Here is a 16,529-nt window from a genome sequence, read left to right as displayed (position 1 = left end):
CATTAAAATGAACGGTCAAAACATCCAATTATACCAAGACCTCGCTCTGATAACCCTCCAAAAAGGGAGAGCAATGGCCCCACTGGTGAAAGTTCTGATAGAAAAGCAAATCCGCTATAAATGGACCTTCCCATTTGGGCTGCTATTTACGTGGGAAGGGAAACGGAGAAGAGTAACCACGGTGGAGGAAGGTATGAGCACATTGGGTCTACAGGAAGATGAGGGGGAACGGGGGGGGGGGGGAGTCCTCGAACAGGAGGGATCGAATGAGAAGACCAATGGGTTGGGAAACAATTACGCAAAAGAAGACTAATACAGGGAGGGAATCCCGGAGAAAAGTCACATGAAGAACCCAGGAACATGCAACCAAGGGGTACGAACAAGGAACAGCAATTATGGAATCAATGTCGGGGTGAGGGAGAAGAACGGAACGGACAACACGCAGATGGCGGTCGGGGAAGACCCGACGGCTTGGAACTCGGCAAAGACCAATGGATCTTTGGGGTTTAGGACTCCCCATACCATACCCCCCGAGGGTAAGGAGGGCAGGGAGCGATGGGCGCAACGCTGTAGCATCAATAGGAACCCTCGCCCAACTCGGGGGACAGTTTGGTTGGTTTAAAGTTCAATGTTGGGGGGGCGGGGAAGTTCAAGGGCGGGGAAGGGATCGGAGGAATCAAAGAAATGAAACAAGAATAGAAGGGGACCCGAGGCGACGACAAACAAATATAACACAATGGGGATGTTACGCATAGTGACATACAATATAAGGGGCATGAATCACCCAACAAAAAGGGCTAAACTGGAAAAGCAGTTTAAAAGGGAGAAGGCGGACATACTACTTCTCCAGGAGACCCATATCAGAACGAGGGATAAGCAGAAAAAGCGGATAAAAGGCTACAAAATATGGGCTCAGGCAACATCAACGGAGAAAAAAGCTGGGGTACTGATTGCAGTAAGAGAAGGAATGGACACTAAACTACTAGATACAAGCATGGATAAAGAAGGGAGGTTTGCCTTCGTCAATGTAGTAATTGAAGGTCTTCACATTACACTCGCCTCAATATATGCGCCCAATCAAGGACAGGACGGCTTTCTTGGGGATGTTCTATCGAAACTGGAAAACTATGCTAAAGGGGAAGTGATCATGGGGGGAGATTTCAATATGGCATGGAATCCACATATAGATAGTAGTACGGGGAACGCGCATGGCCAAGGGGCACCATCAAAACGTCTGAGGCAGCAAATGGATCAAATGGCCCTTAATGATGTTTGGAGGGCACTGAAGGGTGAACAGAGGGGGTACACCTACTTCTCACATGTCCACAACACCATGTCAAGAATTGACTACTTCTTGGTCTCAGTGGGACTACTGGGAAAAATCCAGGGGCTGGATAAGGGCACAATAGCCCTCTCGGACCATTCCCCGCTATGGCTGGAGGTGACTCTCCCAGGGAGGAAGAATGGGCTATGGAGGTGGAAACTACCGCAGGAGCTGATCCAGGACCCAATCACAGGGGAGTCCATAAGGGAAATGATAGAGGAATACTTTATACAAAATGACATGGGGGAGGTAGCGCTGCAAGCAGTCTGGGATGCGTTTAAATCAGTGTTGAGGGGGAAAATTATTGCGTTGAAAATCACAAGAGATAAACAAAGGTTTCGGTGGGAAAAAGAGCTGGAAAAAACAATCGAAGATATCCAAGAGAAACTTCTGACACACCCCACAAAGGCTTTAAAAAAATCACTGAAACATACACAGGGCCAACTAGAGATGCTCCGCACGAAGGGCGCAGAGAAGAACCTACTCTATCTGAAGCAAAGATATTATATTAGAGCAAACAAAGCAGACCGGCGAGACAACTGAGGGAAAAACAGAAGGAAACAACGATTAAAGCCATATATGACACCAATGGAGACCCCCAAACATGCACACAAGACATGGGGGAATCATTGAGGCATTACTACCAAACTCTCTACTCCACTGAATTCCCTGACACAAACGCCCAAGATTCATACTTAGAAGCCATAAACCTCCTGAAAATATCAGAAGAGGACAAGCAGTCACTAGAGACACCTATCAGTGAGGAGGAAGTCAGAAAAACCATAAAAGGACTCCCAAGTAACAAAGCCCCAGGCCCAGATGGGTTTACGGCCTCATTCTATAAAAAATATGCAGTCATATTGACCCTGATCCTAACGAGGCTCCTAAACTCCTTTAAGGACAGCGGTAATCTGACCACCACTATGAATGAAGCGAAGGTACTGCTATTTCACAAACAAGGTAAAGATCCTAAAAACCCAGCATCATTCATATAGGCCAATCTCCCTAATTAATCTAGATGCAAAAATCTATACGAAGATCCTAGCAACGAGGCTATCCCCGCTTCTCCCTAAACTGATAAGTGAAGATCAATCAGGCTTTATTCCCGGCAGACAAACTCATGACAACACAAGGAGGCTAGCCCATTCAGTTGAAAAAATAGGTATAAATCACACCCCAGCGATAGTGCTGTCGGTAGATGCCGAAAAGGCTTTTGATAGGGTGGAGTGGTCAATTCTGTTCAAAATACTGGAGCGCATGGGGTTTGGGGAACAGTATATTGCGAGCATCAGAGCGAACTACAATTCCCCATCCAGTAGAATAGTCATTAATGGCGAGGTTACGAACACGGTGAGGATAACGAGAGGAACGAAGCAGGGATGCCCCCTTTCACCTCTGCTGTACGCTCTGTTTTTAGAACCCCTCCTAATTAAAATACGGGAATCAGTGCACATAAAAGGGTTAGAAATGGCAGGTCAACAACACAAAGTGATCGCATACGCGGACGACATGTTAATAACCCTACAGGACCCAGAATCCACGTTATCAGCTGCAGTGAGAGAACTAGAAAATTATGGGGCCATTTCGGGCCTAAAAATAAATAGAAAAAAATCAGAGATACTAATCCTGGCAGGGGACAGAGCAAATATAGAAAGGGAAGCAAAATTTCTGGACCTTAAGATTGTACTGAAAGGTATAAAATATCTGGGGATAATTGTACCTCAAAAAAAAGAGCAATTCTATGGGGAAAACTACCCACCGCTTCTCAAACATCCGAAAGGAGCTAGGCAGATGGAACCCATTACAGATTTCCTGGTGGGGTAGAATACAAGCCGTCAAGATGACCGTCCTCCCAAGGGTACCGTATTATTTTCAGGCTCTCCCGGTGGGTGTCCCAGACTTGTACTTTAAATCATTAACAAAACTGGTTTTGTCCTTTGTATGGAAGGGGAAAACGCCTAGAACAGCCAGGATGGTCCTTACTGCCCCAACCAGTGAAGGAGGGTTGGCGCTCCCCCATTTAAAAAAATTCTATCAGGCAGCACAGCTGAGAGTCCTGAGGGAGTGGGTGGGGGAGAACCCACAGCAGATATGGGTCAAACAAGACAGAGCAGTCGCGAGGACCCCACTGGTAGAACTCCTCTGGAAACAGATGCAGCACAGACATGTGAATCTAGGAATAAGTGAAATTATGAAATCCACGCTAGAAGCATGGGATGCCCAAACAAGAAAAGGCATAATGTCCACAGCGATAGGACCCTTTGCACCCATCTGTAGAAATCCACTATTTCCACCAGGGATGGAACAGGGGGCATACGATAGCTGGGAGAAGGTGGGTATCACTAAAATTGGGGAGATGTTCGCAGATAAAGAAATCATATCCCTTGAATCTTGCTTTACTGGCAAGAATATACCCAGAGGAGACAGATATAGATATGAGCAGCTAAAACATTGGCTGAACTCCCCGATGATCACAGAGGCAGTAACCAGGGATCTCACAGGGTTCGAGACACATATCATCTCCAACACAGGGGAAAAAAGTGGGTTTCAACTCTATACAAATACATAAACTCACAGGGGGAGAACATCAAATGGGCATACAGAATAAAATGGGGCAGAACACTGGGGAATGAACCATCGGACAGTCAATGGGCAGACCTATGGAAACAGATCCCCAGAATGACCAGATCGGCCAAACCAGGGAGATGTGGGTCAAGATCATGACACAGTGGCATTATACCCCAGAGAAGCTCCACTCGATGTACCCAAACACACCTAACCTATTCTGGAGAGGATGCGATGAAGTGGGAACGTGGAGACACATATGGTGGGACTGTAGGGGTATACAACCATTCTGGGAACAAGTGAAAAACGAAATGGGCAAAATTTTCCCAGATGTGGGGTTGATGGGGGAGGAGGTGTGGCTCTGCGGAATCAGAGATGACACAGCAAGACAATATCGCACATCACAATGGAGAAGCTTTACGGGACTACTTATAGCAGCATGGACCACCATAGCACAAAATTGGAAAAATAAGAATACCCCAATGACATTTACTTGGCTACAGAAAGTATGGTCCCATATAACAATGGAGAAAATCACCCACAAAATCCAAGGAACTGGAGACAAGTTTGCAAAAGAGTGGGAAGGGACCCTACAATATCTCCAGTCAGACTTTAATGTTGTGGGGGCACCACTGTTCCATAAAGTTTCAGATATTTTCAACGCATAATGGGAACCCGGGACAATATGACTTCATCCGATCCAAGGGGAGGGAAGGGGGAGGGGGAAGGGATGTTTTAAGTTGCAATGTTTATCTCTTTTGTGTTATTTATGTAAAATCAATAAACATAAGTTTTAAAAAAAAATACAAGAGAATTTCACACTGTTTCAGCACAGGTGTTAAATATGTCAGTTTCAAAAGACATCCCTTTTTTTCTTTTATAAAAAATGCAAAACCTTGCTACTACTGTTTTCAGTTCATCCGTGGTTAGTAATCTGACTGTCAAAATTGAGATTGTATTGCATTTCAGAACTAGTTAAGCAAAGTGATGAAGACAGTTTAATAGCCATTAACCCGTTCCCAACTAACTAATCTGCCCTACCCTCTAGATCTGCGGTTTTTATATGGGCACATGGCCCTAGAAGTTTCTAGGAGCACTTACCAAGCTTTCCGGCACACTATTCCGGCCTGCAACAATGTAACCTTCTGTCCCAAAATAGTCCATCTGTATTCATGCAGAGTGACACAATGTGATGTTGGGCAAGAATTGAGATAGAAACCGTGTGGGAGACTACACAACCTTTGTCCTCTTAGTATTAGGTAACCCACCTATTGGTATAGGTCTGTACTATACAAGTTGGTATTGTGACTGAGCAGCTAGACTTGACTCAAGAGGGGTAAATGTGAGCTGTAGAGCTGTATTATCGCAATTCACCAATACAAATATCCAAATAACACTTACACTCAAGGTTTCCTACTAAAATAATTAATTATGTGTCAGTTTTAAATAAGACTTCTTTAAAAAGGGCAGTTTGCAACAATAAAAATACACTTCAAAATACGTTCTCAGAAGTAAGACAAAGCAATTAGATACTCTTTAGAGATGCTTCATGCACACTTCCTACAACCTTGAGGTGACTTCACTAGCTAGGACAGTAATGGCATTTATATTTCACTTTTGCACTTTGGAAATTCTGAGGTTGGTAGAAATGAAAGGTTAAAGGAAGGAAAAAGGTTAAACAGGTTCTCAGAGCATGTGAGCACTTTTAAATCTTCCAATGAAGTTTAGATAAAAACATTTCCCCGCAATATTAGTTAAAAACCAATGTATCACCTATGAGGATCAGTAAGAATCAAAGTCAATGGAATAGGAGAGTCTGCAGGGAGCAAGGACAGCCAAAGTCAATTGGAGAAAAGTCTATGGCGCTGAGGCACTTCTTAGATAGCAACAAATCTTGCTCAAAGTTAGTTTGTTAATGGAAATCACTGTTGGGTCACAAGCTGTTACACTTGAGAAAGTTAGAGCTACAATCAACTCTAGAAACGCAGCCACTGCAAATCTCAACTGAGAAAAGCACGCTACAGACGATGAGGTAAGTACCCCAAAGTCAGAACAGTACTTTTTGGTTAGAAGAGGATCCAGCTGGTTTTTGTCTGGTTGCAGTGATGCAGATCCTGTGTTCCTGGGCCTCTGTCGTGGGGACAAGAGGGAGGACGTCTGGAGGACTCCTGCACAGCAGTTCAAAGGTTGGCAGCAGCTACGGGCGTTCTTCGGGTCAGCCGCACTTCACAGTTTCAGCACTTGGTAAACCGCACCACCGTGGATCTTGGACCCTGGTTAGGCTTCCTTCACTCTAAGTCCAGCACTCTGGTCAGGTGACTCGAGCTTGGGTCGTCCTGCTTCGGGAGGGTCCTCAGGAGACTCCTGGAGCTTTTGGCCACCTTACAGATGTTGCACTCAACTACGGATTTATCCGACGCCTGGCACTTGGTTCCAGCAGAGCAAAGAAGTGCAGCCAGTTGGGGAAGATCTTCCAGCAAAGTTTGTCTCTGGGGTTAGTTGGTCCCACTAACCCAAGGGAAAAAGTAGTTTCGTCCGGAGCTTCTCTTGCCGATCATAAAAAGGAATTTCAGCACAAGCAGAAGGGCTTAACAGGACAGTTCAACGGTCCAGGAGGATGCAGCAAGCTTCGTTCACCGTTTCTTCGTCTGGTTGTTCTTCCCAGTGGTCGGCTCTGTCTTCAGTCCAAGAAGCCTCACCTTTTATGCAGGTTTCTCTCATTCATTCACAGCCTAGCTGTCACTCACTCTGTAGGATGGTGATTCTGCAAGGCCAGCCAGTCGGGACTGGGTGCATTGAGCTAACCTAGGAGACAAAGGACATGGGAGTTTCGGGCACCTCCCTGACTTCCAGCCCTTCCAGATACACTGGAGCCAGAGGCGAGTTTCAGTACTGAAGCCCGGCAAAGGCAAAACCAACAAAGGGCTCAAACCTAGTTTGGCGCGCAGAGTAAAACTGAAGAAAGACCTCACACACAAGACATGGCGAAAAAAGACGACCAGGGCCGTTTTGACACAATGGTCACCCATTGGTGCTATACTGCAGCTGAGGATTCAGCCTGCAGTAGAAAAGCACAATGGTAGGAAAATTTAAACAGCTGCCACCAGTCATTTAAAGTAGTGAGGGTAACATAAAAATGTTTACATGATTAAGTAGGAAAAGGGGCTACTAAGTAACCATAAAATGGGGTGTGCTGGACCTACAAAGAGAAAAGGTAAGTAAAGTCAATTTCACTTTACTGTTCTTGGGAACAGAAGTCCTCACAAGGAAAAGGTATTTAAACCTTATGAAAAATCTAAAGGATTTCTCTGACACTGCACTGAGGGTGCTGTGCGTCACCATACACAAAGTCGATGCCTATGGAGTTTGTCGGACTCCAAAAACAAAGAAAACAGATAATCCAAATCAGATCAAAATACATGAAAGAGGGAGAAAAAAGGCTCACGCTCTTCAGGGTTAAAATTAAAAAGTCCTAAAGTCCAGCAAAAGAACTGGGGGTCTCTAAGGTTGATGGGAATTAGCACAGAAATGAGAATTCTCCCTTTATATATGACAATCCCCTTTTGGATGATCATGGCTGAGGTCTGCTTGTGCTCTTCTCCTTAGAGGGTTGGGGTCCCCCACTCCCATGACATCTTCCTGTTTCAAAGAAGGATTTATTGTGTCAGCCAGTATTTACCAATGAGATCCATTTACTACAGTTCAATGGCCTTGTCCCATTGCCCTTTGCAGGGCATAAAGTTCATAGTCCATGAAAATGGCAACCACACGGTTTCCTGTTAAGGGGTGTTCTAACCAAAGCCTGCTAGGAAAGTAGAAGTAGAAGAAAATAATATACACTAGGGTTAGGGATGCAAGAGCATATGATGATGTGGGGGTATATTTTTCACCTGAAAAAGAAAAGCCCTCCACTCCACCCCTCCCGTTGTTGTCATGCCTCTGAGCAATATTTTAGCTTTTTATTGATGCTGGTCTGCGTTTTTCCACACTTGAGTACATGGGAAGGTGTTTAAGAAGTAAAAGTTCCCTGTGCAGGTTTTCACCTCAGATAAGCAAAATGTCATTTAAAGGCACCTTTAAAATAAAGGGTTTACAGTCAAGGTAAGGGCACACTCCCCATTCCACCACAGAGAGTTTGGTAAAAACCAAGTGTGAAAATCCCTTGCTCATCACCTAGTTGGCTTCTCAAAACCTCTACACTGTTTTGGTTCTGAAATTCCCTCCTAACAGGTGTGTCATGTGGCTTCCTGCTGTTTAGGGTTTATGCAGAAGTCTTCTATACAACATAATGAATCACTACAGTATTTTGATATATATGGAAAGTAAATGTTGGAAGTTAGGACCGTTTTAAGGATTTGCCAGGTGAACCAGAATGTGTATACTCCAAAGCTAAAATTGCTCTGGGCAACCCTCCAGATCATTGTTCTACGCCTGCCAAGCCATTACAGAAAGACGAAAGACCATATGCAAAAAAGACTTAGTACCACCCACTCGTGCAGAAGGGATGTGACCTAGCAGTTCATGCTGGACTGCTCCTTTGAGGGTGGGACCAAGTCTGATTTGCATATGGTCTTACCCCTTTCTGTAATGGCTTGGCAGGCGAAGAACGAGGGTCTGGAGGGTTGCCATAGATTTAAGATTAATTCTAAACCTTCCAGCCATCACCTCTTTATTAGTTTTGTATGTGTATACTTCAAACAGATGTTTTATACATTAGACTTCTGGCTTGTCATCAGTGTTGTACATCATTGTATTAAACATGCATTTTTCCCTAAATTTGATAGCATCCCCACCTCCTTTACTTTTCATAATTATGATGCTTGCAGACTCCATATTCCCCCCCCCCCTTATGTTTTGGATAAATGAGGAGCCTGCCTTCACCGGTAAAGGTAAATTTGCATTAACATGATGACAATGAAAGTATATATTTCCAGTACCACACACAATTGACATCTTTTACGTTATTCAGTTCCCTATTGCTCTGTTACTTTTTTGGGTGAGTTCTTTAGGCTGAGGCTGTATTTTTGAAAGCCGTTTTGGTGCGTTGTACTATTTATTCAAAATACACAGGACTGATGTTATCTATAAATATATATAAATGGGCCACTTAAGGAATTACTCTGGTTAAAGGGTTCATATTTTTCTGACAGAAAATACTGCAAAATATCAAGAAAACTAAATGTTTGAAACAAATATGAATGTTGTGTTGCACCAATACCTAGTAGTCTCGGGAGGATAGCTCAGCGGCAGCGTGCTCGGCTTGGAAGCAAGACGTCACGGAGCACACAGGTTTGATCCCTGGGTCCGTGCTTAGAAACCGCTGGGTATTAAGCGTGTTGTAAGTAACCTATCATATCATATCATATAGTAATTTCTTTAAACTGTAAGTAAACCTACATTGCCTGTACACATGCACCTCAACTATGAAAGGGTTAACCTTTAATACCACAGTCAAAGTTTGATTATTGATCCTAAATGTTGTCAGCTGCAGCTCTGATTTGTGAATTTTTACTTTACAGAGAGCTGTTGCCATCCCAGTTCCAGCTGTCTCGATAACCATGAAAGAGAAATACCTTGATTGGGCCCACCGGAGTAGTGGTTATAAAAAAGCAAAGAAGGTTTTTGCAAGGTCAGAATATTATTTTAACTACTGTTTATTTTATGCACAAATATTGGTTTCAATTCTAAATGATATTTATCTTTTATTTTAGCTTGAATGAAAATCGCCCGCTCTCACTCGGGTTTTTCCATAAGATGATTCAATTTGAAAAAGATCAGGTATTGTTTTTATATACGTGCTGAAATGTGTTTGAATGAAAACCTAATTAAGTAGAAATACATCACAGCTATATTTTTCTTCTCTGAAGGAAACCTGCAAAATGCGGAATTTGCAAGAATATTATGAACGTGCCTTGCGAGAGTTTGGTTCTTCAGATCCAGGTACAGCTAATTATTTTCTTAGGATCTTAATTATGTTGCTAGTTCTGTTTGTTGCTTATATTTATTAACCCCACGAGATATACAGTGGCTAAATGGTTGATGTAGGAACAGATCCAATTTTTGTCACAAGGCTGGAAGTCTTGTACATTGGTTACTAACGGCAAAGGAAGTGCATAGTACTGGAGCGATGAAATACTGAAGGCCTTTGTCTTTTTAAAATAAAATTCCTCATATGATAAGTTAACTCAACAAGGTTGGTACGCAGGTGAAGGCATTTGTTCCAGGACCTATTATTATTTTTACTTTTTCCACCTTCCAAAATGATGGCCTTGGCATAGTCACTGTTTGCTTACTCTGTGTAGTGATATAAGATGATGTTGGAGAAAGCGTGGCACACTGTTGCTTGATGATGGTATCAATGCTGGCTGGAATTTCCAGTCTAGGGAAGAGACGGATACCTGTGCCTGCTCTCCCATTCAGATCAGAATTCTTGTCTTTGCTTGATTACCCGACTGCTACTAAAACTATGCTCACATAACTTTTGCATGATGTAATTGTCAACAGTTGTTGGCCTTAAAGGGTGTCCCCTTTTGTGTTGGGAAATTAACCCAGCATACTTCAACCTTTATGGTTGACATTACAAAAGCATTCAGAGATTTCTTATGTATACTTCTTAACAAAGATTTCTCATCTTAAGGAAGAAACTGAAGGCACTTTGGGGGTGACACTATCTGCCGAACAATGGCAATAACAATGAGTGGAAGTGACGTAGCTTCTTTGTAAATGTTTCATCCCATCCCACCACAACAGGCCAAACTATTTCTATCTAGTGTGGGATTCAGATTGGTGGCAGGATGCAGTGTAATTAGGCTATTTGTACTTTCTGCGATGCAAGTATCCAATCTGCTGTGTTTTGCCTTTTTTTTTCTTCTGCTTTGAAAGCATGATTGTTAGCTGGTCTACAAGGGCATGCTGTTGCATTCCTGCTATGCTTTACCCCTAATACAGCACATCAACTAACCGCAGCACGGAAGCTGTCCAAGGAGTTTACAATCATCGTAAAATTGTAAAACGGACACTAAAAGGCTTTTGGGCAGGCTTTAACAGCATGTACAAAGTTTAAAATCATTTAGAGTAGTCTCATTAACGTTGTGTTTCCATCTGACAATTTTTATTTTAGAGGAAATATATGTAATGCATCCCATTCCTACACAATAAAAAGAATTCAATGGCTCGGTTAGTAAAGTTTTTCTAAAGTCCACCCAAAGGGATTTTTATAAAACTTATACCTTGGGCAATACAGAAACTCCAACCCTTAGTACAAGGCTGTACCAACTGATATGGTAGGAATGACAGAGCAGCCAGGCTTATTTTAGGAGGGAGAGAGGGCTGTAGATATTTACAAAGTCTTGTAGCATACAAATGGTCCAAAGAAGCACTTATACACTGATGTATTGTACATTAATGGTTTATTTTATATATAGATAGGTAAAGAGAATTATTTAGAAAGGTAAGTACTATTATAAGTCATAAACACATTTATAAAAACCAACCCAATTCACCTGGTATGTGAACCAAAGTATAAACCTAATTTAGAATAGCAGTATACAGTTCGGGGTGAGTAAAACCTACTGTCAAACATTTAGAATGGTAGTAGGCTATTCAGAGTAAAACCACATTAGTAGACTTTTAGAATGACCGTATGTAATTCAAGGTAAGCAGACCATATTGGTAGTAATCTATGTTGCTTATTCAGTTTCAGGAATAATATAGTTATGCCAACAATGTTACAAGTAAGTACCTGGCCATATATGTAAATTGTTCTGTTCAGGAATAATACAATTACACTACCAACCTAACAGGTAAGCACTTTGCAACTTATGTAACTTATTATTCTTTCAGGAATGATACAATTACACCCATATTACTTTTTAGAATAGTGTAACGTAATTAAAAGTTAAGCAATAACTTGTGAATAACTTTTCGGAATGGCTGTATGCCCTTCAAACATAAGATCTCGGCATTACGCATTTAGAATGGCAGTATACTGTTCAAGTTGAGAAAAACCCTATTGGTACTAACACTGGTTTACAAGCGCATTATAAAGAACTTGTATCATATCATACTACACTATCACACGTATTCAGTTTCGCGAATAAAGCAGTAATATCAATTCTGTTGCTTTCTAGAATAGTGGAACATAATTCAAAGGTAAGTAAACAGCTTTGTATACTTTTCAGAATGGCAATAATCAATTCACGGGTAAGTAAGAACTTTGTAACACTTTGTAACTTATTATTTTTCAGAGCTAACCAGCTACAGCACTAACACATCAGCAAGTAAGTACCCTGCAAAACTTGTTCTATTTTCTAGACAGAGTCCTCCCCTATTCTAGGGCATGAGTGATCTCGGAGGCAGAAGAGGGACACTGGTGGTCCAGTGGGCAGGTCAGGATAAGCCACAAATGCAGGAAAGCCAGAGTTCCAGAGGATGTTTTGGCCAACAAGTAAGTACAAACCTTAGAGTTAGTAGAAAGTGTTCAGGGACTCTTTAGAAGGCTCCTTAGATGCGTTTCCGCATAAGGCCTGGGCGAATGGTATGGGTGAACCCCCATCTACATGAATCGCTACCCTAACCACAAAGTAGTGACACCAGACTTTAGGTAAGTATTACTCTCAGCCACACAGTACCTCAGCAGTGAAGAAGAGTGTGCAGATGGACGCCTTCGCGGTGCAGCAGCGCAGGGCCCGGTCTCTGTATTCTTGGTTGTGGTGACAAAAGAACAGACACTGGATGGGAGCTATCAGCAGCAGTCGACAGAAAAGGCTTCCAACAAAGAATTGCCTGGTGATTCTCACAGCTCTGTGTATTTGGCACCCTTTTCAAGGTACCAGATGTGGAATGGTCGTCTGATCAATTTGTCTCGTTCTCTCGGTCCAGCACTCTGGTGCGGGGACTTCGAGTGGAATCTAGCAGGCGTCCACCGAAGTTTCCGCGAGAACCGTTCACAGAAAGACATTGCACAGCACTCAGCCTTGAGGTGCCAGGGTAGTGGCGGTTTGCAGCCCCGGAAGGTCACAGCTTGTTGTGGGATAGCTCAAAATGCAGGTCTTCTTAAGATCGATTTGTCCCACCAGTCTAAGGGTCGGAAGACATGCATTACTTACCGTAAAAGCATTTCTGATGATTGTATCTGCTTAGATTCACATGGGCCCACCCTTCCTCCCCGCTCAGATGGAAGGAACATAGATGTGTTACTACTTCTCTCTTTCTGTACTCACTCACGATAGTCGTAAGGCTCCCTCACGGCAGAAAAAATACAATCGGAGGGACCTCGACGTGTGAGGATTTCTAGGTACACTACACGTCAGGTTAGGGATATTGTTACAGACACGCCTATGTTGACGTCCCTTTTCGATCCTCAAAAGACGAGATGCAATGCTCTGCGGTTATCACTAGATGTCGGACTATATGCACAGCATGTGAATCTAAGCAGATACAAACATCAGAAATGCTTTTACGGTAAGTAATGCATGTCATATTGAAATCTAACAGATATTGCTCCTGGTTTACCATAGTTTGTACATAGTAACACACGCACACTGCAGACCTCCTCTATTCCGAAGTCGTTTCTTTGGGATGTAAACTTGATGGTTCTTGAGTTAAGGCTAAGTGTTATGTTCACATTTAGAATTTTATTATGGAATTATATGTACCATAGCAATTTAACTATTTAAAAACATTAAAAGAATGAGTACGGAAACTCAACAATGGACGCTTTTAATTATTAATCTAGAATTATAAGCTAATTCCAAAGGAATTACCCAAAATATTATCTAGTTTATGGCTTCAAAAAGATTTTATATTTGAATCATTCATTATGGTAAATTCAAACCTGTGCTTTGGGTTTGAGAACATTGTTTTAGACTATACATGTATGTATGCGTTTGTGCGACAACTAATTTTGTACCATAGTTATCGTTAAACTGGACCATACACAAATGCATTCATATATATATATATATCTATCTTGTGGAATCTGCTAGGATCACATGCTATGCATAGGCCGACATCTAGTGGTAGCTGCAGAGTATTACAGTTCGAAACTCGAAAAGGGACATTGACAGGGCGTGCCAGTAATACTATCCCTAGTTTGACGTCTGCTGTACCCATGGTGCTTCACGAGTTGAGGTCCGTCAGATTGTTTTTTTCTGACATCGTAGTCGGACGCATATCACAGAGTTCCTTCTTGGCTGTCGCCATTGTTTAGAAAAAGTTGAACTGTAGTATTTCTTTCTATCCTTTCGATAAATCATGCTACTGCGAGATCTTCGGTGACGGCTTTGAGGACAAATTACTATCGTCGACAACCACAACAGCCCATCTCAACGATCCTTTGTCACTGCCTCGGAAGGCTTTAGCGGGCCTCTGCCCTCACACTAGGGAGAGTGGGGGAGCTTCATACTTTAGTCTTGTTAAGAGAATGCATATTCCCCTTGACTCCCACATATTTCGCCAGGCTGCCACCCCCATGCATAATGGAAAACGCACCCTTTTAGTTTTGCCCTTCTTGTAATAGAAAATTCCCCTGGAAAGACTTGCACCAGGTGTGCATTTGTCCCCCCAGGGATCATGCCGAGGGACAGTGCAAGTTGTGCAAACTGTTCAAGCCTAAAAACTCAAGGACCGCAAAACCAAACGCTGGGTCCACCACGCCATGCAGGCCCAGCCCGCCATGGATGTTGAGGGAGACTCCAGCGACTGCAGCATCGACGTCTACAGTGATGCTGAGGGTGATCGGGATCCATCGGATACCCGCATGCAAACCCTGACCCCAACGGGCAGGCCGGCGGTTATGCTACGAGGACGACACCCGGCGGCACTAGCACGACCAAGTCTCACCACACAAAGCACACGACCCATGGCTGAAACATGACCATGCCGCTGATCGAAAGGCCACAGACGGCGTGGAGGGGGAGGTCTGAGATTTCCCTGTCCTCTGGGCAGTCTGGATCACCACACGACAGGCCCCCGTAACAGACGGTAAATTCAGTTTCCGACACCGTGTCCAAACCCTCAAAATCCTCTGGCGCTGACGACCGGGTGTCCTGCAAAACATTCAGGGAACACCACAAACTACTAAGAGCGGTCCAGCAGCCACCCAGCCTACTGCCAAAAAAGCCTGCCTAGACTCCACGCAAGCTTCCCCCTCGCATCAAGACCTAGGGCAAGGTACTTACTATTATACCACACAAGCACATATACAGACACAGACGACCAAGGGGACCCGGGGGACGTGGACTAGTACTACAATGACGAGGACGTTTACGTCATCCAGTCAACAGATCACACAGACCCACTGGTGGCAGACCAACCAATATAATGACCTGCTCCTGAAGGCTGCAGAGCACTTAAAGATAGACACACAAGAAACCCAGGTCTACAAGCATTTGTCGAAGACATCCTCAGGGATAAAAAGTCAGCAACCCAATTTATCCCACTGTTGAAATCGGTGCAGAGATGCATCCAACCCCCTCTGCTCACACCAAATTGAATGCGGACAGTCCACCGATGCATCGAGAAGATGTTCAGGCCTGCCCCCACAGGCCCCTTATACATTAGGTGGCAGGTAAAACCTGACTGTTTAGTGGTGACGACTACAAGAACAGAGCAGGAACCTCTCCTGATAAGGAGACTAAGAAAATGTACACCTTTGGAAGGAAGGTGGCCTCATCGGTAGCTTACCAAAGAAGAATTTCTAATAACCGAACACTCTTAGCCAGTTACAACTGTCACTAGTGGGATAAAATTGCCGAACAAATCAAATCGCTCCCAGAGCCCCTCAAAACACAGCTGTCGATTGCCATCACAGAGGGGAAACAGGTAGCCAACTGCATCCTCAAAGACAACTTGGATGCAGCAGACAATGCAGGAGAAATTGTGGCAGAAGGTACACTGATTAAACGCCATGCGTGGCTATGACAATCCGGCTTCAAGCTTGAAACACAGGCAACCCTCCTTAACATGCCCATTGAACCCAACGCTTTGTTTGGCAAAGCGGTGGAGGATGCTCTTAAAAGCTCAAAAGAGGAATATGACACCCTCAAATCATTAGGGCAACCCGCCAACAAACCATTTGGACAAAGAGAAGGTTAGAACTCTCACCGATTTGGAGGTCAAAACTCTCAACGGGCGTCAAATTATAGTCAAAATGGCCAAAGCTCGTCCTGGGGCTGGTCACGGGGACAAACCTCACAACAGGGGTTTCAAAGAGGCCAAAGAAGGTCTTGAAGTTGGGGCAGATCCTCCTCCTCTAGAGGGGGGATCAACCCCCACCCCCAAACAATGACCATCCGCTACAGGTCACCTCCCATGTCACTCCAGTAGGAGGCTGTATTTCACACTTTACCCACGCATGGGAGGGGGATCACTTCGAACAAGTGGGTACTTTCCACCGTGGCGGGCGGTTATTGTATAGAGCTGATCCAACAACCATCCAACCACCCTCCAAGACAAAGGCACACCCTCCCCCCAGGAAGAACAATGTATCCTGTTGGAAGAGGTGAAGGCACTGCTTATAAAGGACGCCATAGAACCCTTGTTCGAGGGGATTGGGTCCTCCGACGTATTCCATATCTATGACATGTAATCACCACAGCTGTGCTGATTACATGTCATAGATATGGAATACGTTGTCGGA

At 43.7% G+C, this 16,529-nt stretch overlaps 1 protein-coding gene across 1 annotated transcript in view; it reads left to right on the top strand.

Moving 5' to 3' along the window:
* Window positions 1–16,529, top strand: part of UTP6 (UTP6 small subunit processome component) — a 483,780-nt gene that overhangs the window by 456,710 nt on the left and 10,541 nt on the right. The window contains exons 16-18 of the mRNA XM_069654957.1: window positions 9,409–9,518; window positions 9,601–9,667; window positions 9,757–9,829. Coding sequence (XP_069511058.1) covers window positions 9,409–9,518; window positions 9,601–9,667; window positions 9,757–9,829 — 250 coding nt within the window. The remainder of the gene's footprint in view (window positions 1–9,408; window positions 9,519–9,600; window positions 9,668–9,756; window positions 9,830–16,529) is intronic.

Source organism: Ambystoma mexicanum, chromosome 3q (assembly GCF_040938575.1).
Source record: "Ambystoma mexicanum isolate Mex_15411 chromosome 3q, UKY_AmexF1_1, whole genome shotgun sequence".
Taxonomy (NCBI): Eukaryota; Metazoa; Chordata; class Amphibia; order Caudata; family Ambystomatidae; genus Ambystoma; species Ambystoma mexicanum.
The sequence above is the reverse complement of the archived record's forward strand: the minus strand, read 5'-3'. Positions and strand labels throughout refer to the sequence as shown.